This window comes from Sinocyclocheilus anshuiensis, unplaced genomic scaffold (genome assembly GCF_001515605.1).
Source record: "Sinocyclocheilus anshuiensis isolate Anshui unplaced genomic scaffold, SAMN03320099.WGS_v1.1 scaffold738, whole genome shotgun sequence".
Classification (NCBI taxonomy): Eukaryota; Metazoa; Chordata; class Actinopteri; order Cypriniformes; family Cyprinidae; genus Sinocyclocheilus; species Sinocyclocheilus anshuiensis.
This window is the reverse complement of record NW_015542364.1, coordinates 36,958-47,256: the sequence shown is the minus strand read 5'-3', so window position 1 is coordinate 47,256 and position 10,299 is coordinate 36,958. Positions and strand designations below refer to the sequence as shown.

The 10,299-nt window shown below is 35.9% G+C and overlaps 1 protein-coding gene across 1 annotated transcript in view; it reads left to right on the top strand.

The window, feature by feature from the left end:
• The window catches only part of LOC107692029 (contactin-associated protein-like 3), a 78,219-nt gene that overhangs the window by 37,461 nt on the left and 30,459 nt on the right, over window positions 1-10,299 (top strand). The window contains exon 3 of the mRNA XM_016490906.1: window positions 9,398-9,591. Coding sequence (XP_016346392.1) covers window positions 9,398-9,591 — 194 coding nt within the window. The remainder of the gene's footprint in view (window positions 1-9,397; window positions 9,592-10,299) is intronic.

The window sequence follows — 10,299 nt, the reverse complement described above, 5'->3', positions numbered from 1 at the left end:
TGGGTTAAAATAATTTCTTAATATGAAATTCAAAGAGTATGACAATTAGATTAGACTGTGCAGAAATTGAAATCTACACGCTTATACACACTATACTCATAGTCATCAATGCTGATGTTCTTAACATTAATCATTTGAGAATAAAGTATTACAATAATAATCATTTGAAATGTTTGATGCGATATGAGCTAACTGATCTTTAGATTTAATCACCATTAGCGAGAAGATTTATAGTAATGCTTTCCTCAGTTGGTCAGAACAAACATGGCAGACTTGTTACTTACTTGTTCAGATGACAATATCTTAACATTAATCATTTGAGAATAAAGTATTACAATAATAATCATTTGAAATGTTTGATGCGATATGAGCTAACTGATCTTTAGATTTAATCACCATTAGCGAGATTTATGGTAATGCTTTTTTCCTCAGTTGGTCAGAACAAACATGGCAGACTTGTTACTTACTTGTTCAGATGGCAATATACGGTGAAAATTCTTATTTGGGTCATATATTCCAAGACGTAGGCTAGAATCTGTGTTTGTGAAGTACAGTAAATATCCACACCGGTGCGGTGACTGACTGCCACACATACTCTTCAGAACATTAGATTCATCTGCGCTGGAGCCGCGCTGGAGCACAACCCACGCAAGCTGGATAATTCCACACACAGCTGCAATTCCAGGTTTTTAAACAGAGATGGCGACAAAGAGGCAAAACTTACGGACTGCAGCTTTAATGAAGTTAAGAAAACAAAATCTGTCTATTGTAAATATAAATATGTAGTAATTTTATGTAATTTAATATCTCATTTAATACGTAACTTATTTGTAATTTTGTATATATATATTTTTTTTACTTTTAAAGACAGACAGACAGATAGACAGATAGACAGATAGATACTTGGTGTCTTTTTTATTTATTTATTTTTTCTTAAACTAAAGATTATCTTCTGTAGGAAAGTATAGTTTTTGAATAAAACTTATTCCTCTTACATTTTCTTCCTGGAAATACACCTGCGCCACATTTTCGCCAAACTGAAATGCAATGTGAGTGTCATCTCCAGTATAACTTAAACACAGAGACCTTTCCCTTGTATTTATCCGAGATGTGCCGGCTTTGTTTCTTTTTTTTCTTTTTTTTTCTCCAGTCTAGGCTGATTCCTGATGCTCGGATCCGGCAGCTCAGGGCTTTAGAAAGCTTTTAGAGAAACACTCTGCAATCGATCATACATACTGCTGTCCCTGCTCCATGATTTTAGGGCCGGAGCTGCTTTCTGGATGCTGGTTTGAATTCTACACACACTCTGGTCTGCAGGCTTTGTGTCGTTACAGAGCTTCTTCCGGCTGTCTGCCCCTGCGTTTGGCTCTCAGTAATGAGCACAGGTCAAGCGTCGGCTCTTCCTATCTCAGTGGCCATGTCAGTGTCTTCTGATGCACATATTTAGCTTGGCTTCTTGCTGCTGCTTCCCTAAATACTAAAATAGGCTAGTTATGCTGCTCTGAGGCTAACCGGCTCTGATAGAAACATTAAACCCCAGGTTTGTTGTGTTTTAGTGAAGACAGTATGACAATATCACCCATGATTCAACAGGACTGAACAACAACTCTAACCAAACCTCCATCTGCCGTTTTGTTTGAACCCATAGAAAAGAGTTCACAATTGAGATCTCAGTAATATCTCAGTTGTTTTTCTTAAAGGGTTAGTTCACCCAAAAAGGAAAATTAGTTTCCTTTGCTAAAGTAAGGAAACTTTGCTTCTTTTGATCCTGTAAACAAACGTTGGTTTTCACGAGACGCACCGGCGCATGCGCAACGCTGACCTCATACGTCATTCCCCTGGAACTGCTTCTGTGTTCAACTGCTGGCGCAAGCTAGATTAAAGTGATTACGTTTAGAATATGGATATTTTTCTTACAAAAACGCATCTGGGTGAGTGAAACGCAGCCTAATTTTCATTATTGACTGAACTAACCCTTTAAGGCCTTTCCACACTGAGCACGAAAAAGCGAAACGAATATCGGACACAATGACGCGCTGGAATAAAACAATAGATTTCTATGGATGCTTCCACATAGACCACGAACATTCGCGCACTGAAAAGAGAGTGGATGCTGAGTTCTTGTTATTCTTATTTATTCTCACATGTTCTTTATACAGAATAACATTTCTATTAATTGTCCACTGAATTATGTGATCTGTAGAGCGCCGTCCGTTTTCTTCAGTGTGAGTGTTATGAGTCATGAGTCAGAGCGTGTTCACTCTTTTTCTACACGTGAAATATGAAAGCAAATAGATGTATGATTGTGACGATATATTTTCTGTATGTGTTTTGTATGCAGCTCATGGTATTTTTATAGCAATAAAGGATGTTTAAATGACAAATATTAGCAATGTAGCATTATTAAACATACAAAGAGTGCATGTGTCTGCTTATTAATCAAAATCAACTAGATCACAACTGGAAGTTATTACAAGCACTCGATGATGGTTTAAGGTGGGTAAGCAAATACATTAATAATTACATACATTTTCAAGTGTAGCTTGATTCTAATTGTACTTCTAATTATATTTTAGGATGTAGCCTATTCTTGTAAGCATTATAGATGTTAGCATTATTTGTTTCTGGTGTAGAACCTTGTTTATCTTAATTTAATGCTGTATATTGAGCAGTGGATGATGTTAAATCCATTTACGAGATACATATCTGAGGTAAAATGCATTGTTGGTCAGAGCCACCTAGCGTGAATTAGCAGAAGGCGAACAATCATTTCGCGTTCGGTGTGAAAGCACCGTTCGTCAGCGATTCGCTTCGCTTTTTCGCATCACGCTCAGTGTGGAAAGGCCTTTAGACAGGTGTCTCCTGCTTCTCAGATGCTTCTCCTATAAGAAAAAGGCCTTGAGTGTCTGAGTTTCAGTGGAGATCTGTACAATGCTACACTTAAAGCTGCAGTCCGTAACTTCGTAATAAACAGAACTGTGTGCGTCTTGCGGAAGAACATTGTAGCCGGAGCTACTTCTCTCTGTTTATGTCTACGACGAATCACACAGGTACTGGTCTAATCCGCAGCGGTACCTACCCGAACCAGTCTAAAATAGTCTGAATATAAACACTTATTATAGGTGTACTGTTGTTATTCAGGATAAGCCAAAAACACGGTTTGGAAAATTGATTCATGGTGTACTCGCTTATGATATAATTTTTTTTAAAATTTTGAACACAAAGAAGTTACAGACTGCAGCTTAAGCTTAAGTCACTTAAAAGTTGAAAGCAAAAAATGTTCAACAAATTATCCAATGATCAAATGATCTGAACTGCTATCTCGTAATATATAATACATATGATAATATAAAAATTATTTAAAAAAATATAATAATAAATGATATGTTAAATAAAAATATAATAAATAACACATAAAATAAATAAATAAAAAGTTAATACGTTATATTAACTACAAAATATGTGTGTGCAATATAATGTGTGTATATTAGGGGTGTCCCTGACTAAGGATTTTCATAGTCGAATCAGAATTTTCAAATCTTGCCGATAGTCGACTGATAGTCGAATCATATGTTTTGGGGGCAGGGCAAAATACCTTAACAAGAGTCAAGACAGACATTCGACAGCCATAATTACTGACGTTAACACACAGGGAAAATATGTAATGGATGCCTCGCAGATACAAAAATAATGTTTTATGTTTTGATTAAAAGATAGTTAACATTAAACGTCAGCGAAACCCTGAGAATTCGCAACATTTTTTACAATAGTGCTCTCATTATAACGTTATGTATATGACAGTATGTATTAATGTTTCAAGCTACGCACACTGAAGATGACCAGTAGAATGAAGCAGCAGGTTTTTAATCAATGGGATTTAACTCATTTATCTCATATAGAATACGCTTCGTTATTTATACAACATAACATTAATATTAGGACTTATCTGCACAAAATGCCCCGAATGCACATGAACGTGTCTGGGTGGCTCTGAAGGAAACTCCTTTTGTGGACGCATTCTTCACGCAACAATGTGCAAAAACACGGCAACTAAACTCTAAAAATTCACAGCGTTTTATCATAATAGTGTTCTCATTATAATGTTATGTATATGACAGTCCCAGTCATAATTATTAATATTTTGCATTGTTGTATGTCCTGCTCGCGCTGAGCGCTGAAGAGATAATCACCGTAGTACTACAATGAAGCGCTTTACTGCAGCACAACTCAACCAAATGCATCCTATACGACATAAATAATATAGGCTATACACGATATATATAAATCTGCTTAAATGTTTTGAAAAAATCCAGTCTTTCACTCTGCCTGTCAGTTTTAAATCAAAATGGCATGATTATAACACCTCAGCGAATATTCGACTGTGAGATTGGGAGTCGAATCAGGCTCCTCCTATTAAAGCATCGAATCTTCGACTATTCGGGGTCACTGCTCTTATAATAGCCCAGAGCCTTTCCTGAATCTTAGCCAGAATCCTATGGCTCTGTTTTCCCCTACAATCTCCACAGACAATCTCTACAGCCTTTAACCTCACAAATTATTCACAAGCATGCACTCTTCCATTCAGAGGCCTCAAATAAAGACATAGGGTTTACATTAGCCCACCACTTAGAGACACCAAAAAGAAGCTATTAAAAATTCCAGAGTGCTGACTTCCTGAAAATGACAGTATAGAACAAAAATAACGGACCTTGCAACCTGTCATAAAGCAAGGCCAGACACAACGGGTAAGTGAAAGACAGGATGGTTTATTGATACAAGAGGTGGATGATATATGATATATATATATATATATATATATATACTGTACATACATGCATACATGCACACACACACAAAAGATATTGTAAATAAAATATATTTATAATTATATAAAAATAAAATATATTTTTAAATTAAGTATTACTATTTCACCCAAAATAATTGTTTTGTTTTTATTTTTAAGAGTATTACAGATTATTGTGTCTATATCTATTTCTTCTGAGGAATCTTAGCAGAAACATCTGAGGCAGTGTTGATACTTAAGTGAAACAGCTCCATTAGCCTTTCTGAGCAGCATGTGAGCATTAAATCATCCTCTGGCTATAAACATTGGCGTTTCTGATGTGAATGTAGGTCCCGTCGTGCTTATCCCCATCTTGGGTCTGGCTGTCCTGATTATGAGCGAGACGCAGCGGGCGGCTGGATTTGGGTTCGCCGGGCTCCACCTGTCTGATGGCTCTATCCATCTGGCTCCGGCGCTTTGGCTGCATTCAGAGCTTTCACTTCCTGTGCTGCCAATGCGCCGCGGCTCCCGTCCCAAGCAGGTGTCGCTCTTGCCTGGCTCTCTCAGTGCGGCCCACCTCGGCGCCCCACCGTTTGGCTGTTTTATCGTGATTTACAAGGGACAGGTAGCGTTTATGATGCCGTCTGATCTGATTTAGGCTGAGCTGCTGAGGTATACAGATCCACATCTGCAGCGTGAGATGCAGCACTACGGGTGACCAGCCAATGCAGCTCCTTAAGAGGGATTTGATGGGATTTTCAGGCTAATTTGTGTCAGTATTTATGGTCGGCTGTAGGTAAAATGGACTCTGTTGTGATGGACTCAGAATATTAATGCATTCACAGTAGCTGCCTGTTTCTCTGTGCAAAACTTAAGGGATAGTTTGCCAAGGTATTGAAATTCTGTTATCATTTACTTGTTTTAAATCTGTGTGAGTTCTCTGGAGCACAAAAGTATGGCTGTATGATTTCTGCAATGTGGAAAACACGGACGGAATCACGGAATTCAGTCATTAAAATTGTATTTACTGTATAAAGTGGAATGTCATGGAATTTGTCAGATTTTGTCAGTACACATCATATGGCAAAATGGACTAGTGTCTGCGAATATTAAACTGCAATATAATATAAAAACTGACTTATAATATGAATCCTGCATGTGTCTCTGTGTGAATTAATGGCGCAGATGTGCGGTTTCCTTTACTACACACATACTGTATTGTGCTTCATCGTTTCAGTATCTCACTAAATAAGGACATAAATACATGAACAACATCTCCAAAACTGCTCTTATTGAGCATTTGACTGTTTCATTTGAGAAAAACTATCGTCATATCATATATACACACACAAACAAAACTCTCTACGCCAACACGTCAAAATGAAAGTTTGGTTTAACTTGAAGAAATTGTGAAAGAAATACTATTATTTATATATTACTCTTATACAGTATAATGTATAACGCCATATAATAATAATAACACTAATAATAATAATTAATAATAATAATAAAATTATTATTAAAACATGGCTATTTTTTTTTATGAATTATCATTTAATTTTTCATCCATGTTTTAATTTTAACAGTAGACATTTCTTGTGCAGAGCTTCATTGGATGAAAAGGTAAGTTAAATTAATAATTTATGGCCTCATTTGATTACCAGAAAAATTTGAATATACAAAAAATATATAAATAAATAAAGCATTTCAAATGGCACTATTAATTAGGGATGGGCACTTTTGGCAATTTCTCATTTTGATCATCGATAGGTTTCAAAAACGAGTACTCGAATACTAGGGGCGGGGCTTGTGCAGGGGGCGGGGCATGGTCGTAATGGAGATAATGAAAATATCTCAAGACTGTCATGAAAATGAATGTTAAAATTAAAAATATGACATGAAAACATGTCTATGAAAACATGAACACATGATTAGAACAGTGTTAGATTATGATTATGATGCAGCAATGTTATTAAAAAGGAGCATCTAAAAAGGAATAGCTGCCTGAAGTGAAGCTGAAGAGTGACTTTATGCCAATAAACTGAAGCCCGTTCTATGACACATTCTATGATATTAATCAGATAACTTAGATACATAACATAGACGTAACATTACAACTTGTATCTTAACAAAAGGATGCAAATTCCAGTGAACTTTACGCGTTATAGTGAGAGAGAGAGAGAGCGAGAGTGAGTGAGAGAGAGAGAGCTCCCACCGTGATGCGCTTTCATGACAGCGCGCTGAAACACGAACAAGTAAAGAAGACAGAATTTGCTGTAGTTTTCTATAAAGTTCTCATTGTAATGCTGTGTTTATGGCAGATTTGTGCTATATTTTCATCTACATTATTAAGTGATTTCTGAAATCGCCTGCACGTTTTGGAAGCCATATGAAGTACGAAAACAATTTGAATTGAAGTATGCCTACTATTGAACAAATATGACAAAAAAAGCACTGCTGTATAAAAAAAAAAAGAAATATGACAGTCTCAAATAGCACAGATAGTCAATATCGGGCATTGCATTTGAGCATGAAACTAAACACTGGTAATATGCAGCGCATTCAGCATGTTAATAAACGTTAATATCCCAACGCATCCAATATTAGATTAATCGGATATGTATGTAGCTAACCCAGACATCACTATGTGACTCCGAAGCCATGCTTCTCTCTTCTCACGTCTGTACTTTGGACCGCATGCTGTTGCAAGCTAAACAATCAGAGCTCAGGGTGCCACCCAAACTGCTGCTATAACCAATCAGAAAAAAAAACATTTCCATGATCATCGTTTTCATGATCGATCGTCGCTGTCACGGCCGAGTACTTGAGTACTCGATCGCTGTTGCACATCCCTACTATTAATGTAAATACATAAATAAATAGTTGTTTTCATGAATTCAGTTAATTAAAAATGTTGGTAATGGAAAAAAAATGGAACCTAAATGAACAAAAACAGAAAAAATGGAATGTTGAAGAGGGAAAAGGGGGGAGGGGGATTTGGGAAAAATAAAACATTTCATGGGGCCCTAGAAAAGGAGATATTTTGAAGACTATTATATTGTTCATGACATGTTGACTTTTCTATCCATCTTTTTCCTATACTACATTTTAAATTATGGGAGGCTCTTCCAGTTTGAGTAAGTTCCACTTAAAAAGACTGAAACAAATCATTTCAAATCAAAATCATAATCATTACAAATCATCCTTATCGTGAGCTTGACTGAATGAGCTGTAAATTTCCCTTCATGTTTTATAATCAGACATCAGGAGAATAACGTAACACTTGGTAGTGTAATGTGACATGAGCTCTTTTCAGCCGCTGCATCTTTTGCTTAGGATTATTTTCAGTATGAAAAGACAACATATACTGCATATTTGTGGTCTTAATTTACAATAGATCTCATGAATAATTCACTGAATGCACTGAGAATCTCTGGTTTTTCTCCTTAAATCCTCACTTCTCTTTGCAGGTTTGTTTTCACAAAGATGCTTTAAAATGTATTTGCCTCCTCTTTTTTCGTCTTTACTGTAAGGTTTCTAAAGCGAGTAAATACAGTATTTATTTATAATGTCACCTCATAGTACCAAGTTTTGAAAATGCTTGTTATTGCAGTCAAAGAGCAAATCTTTGGCTGATTGTTTACAGTTTAACAGAAGTTACTTCCATTATTTATGTGAAGCATCAAGGTGGATACAGTGAAAATTTGTGAAGACAGATGCTGTTAAACTCCAATCACCAAAAACCTCCATAAAAACACCAAAGTAGTAATCTGAAGAGCCTGTTATGGTGATTTTATAGTGCTCTTTGTCCTTTTCTGAGATTGTATGCAAATGAAAATGTTGCTAAACATATTCATTTGTCTTCCATGGAAGTAAGAAATTTCTTTAGGAAACGAAACTTTCGTTTTTGAGTAAGTTGTAAAACCGTAGTGCATAGCGTTAGATGTGATGTTGAAAGGTACAAAGAGAATTTCACTAATGAAAAGATCAGAATGAAGTCTGATGAAGTGGTTGTTAGACTACAATCAGGTTTTTAAAAGGATTTTACCGTGGAACAGCTTTATCCTCATTAAGATGTGTTGATAAGTGAGTGTAATTTCACACCAGCTTGAAGGAAAAACGTTGAAAAATAGCCTCTTCCAAAATCTAGTGAGCTGCCTACCTAGACAGCATGTTAAGGCATCATGTATACAGACTTAATGACATAACTTTCATGCTTTCTTTACAACATTTAAGGCAACATCCAATCCTAGAATGCATTGTGACAAACCCTTTTAAAATAAGCACATTTAATGGTGGATATGAATTAATTTTTTTTTTTTATATGTATACTATATTCAAAATATTCGCCCAATATTTTTTGTGTGATGCTAACATCAAACTTTATTGAAATTAGTTTGTGCACTTCACAATAACTGGCTATGTAGTGCGTTGCATATCAGCCACTTACAGGGGTTCAATTTCAGTTTGGATGCTCCCTATCAAGGCAGCTGTTGTTTTTTCCTAACAAATGCCTCAGCAGTGGATCAGTTATGAATAGCACGTGAAGCAATCCATGCAGCACGGCCCATAATGCAGAGTAAGAAGCCTTCGTTTGTGTGCTGTGTCCCACAGGTGCCGGAGGCTGGTCCCCGCTGGACTCTAATAAGTACCAGTGGCTGGAAATCAAGCTGGAGCAGCGGACGGAGATTACAGCCATCGCCACCCAGGGCCGATACGGCAGCTCTGATTGGCTCACACGCTACCTCCTCATGTTCAGTGACACGGGCAATAATTGGAGGCCGTACCGACAGGAGGATAGCATCGGGGTAAGGCTTGAATTCCTCACCTGAAAACATGCTCTGACGAGATAAAACGCTACGCAGAGATTTAGTTTAGTAAGTGCTGCTTGTCTGTGCAGAAGTCGTCGTCACACTGAGCGACTCGTACGTTGTTTACTGGCTCAAAACGGCCCGCTATGCATCTCTGTGATCTTCTGGTCTGTAGACATGACTCTCCAAATTAGCCAAATTAATGTGTAGCTGGTTTTGGTGATTGTTCAGATGTGTCTTGGCCTGACCAGCTAATGGGTAGATTATATATTTTTCCTGTTTTATAATAAAAATACTTAATAATTTACTCAATATAATACTTTTATATTATATTATATTATATTATATTATATTATATTTATCATTTTAAAAATATAAATGTAATTCTCCTCCTTCAATGTGCAATCTTAAAATAAATATGACTTATTTAAAACAGATTTAAGCTTCATCAACCTCTCTATGATATTTTGTAATTTCATTTTTAATATAATTATTTTTTATAAATTGTATATTTAGTAATAAATTGTATATTAATTTTTTTACATGTATTCATTCTTTTATTTATTTATATTTAATATACATTTACTAAATAATTAATAAACAATTATCCTTCAGTGTGCAGTATTAAATTATTTATTTGATTTATTTATACATTTAATATAAATTTAAAATTATAAATATGATTTTCTTCATTCAATGTGAATG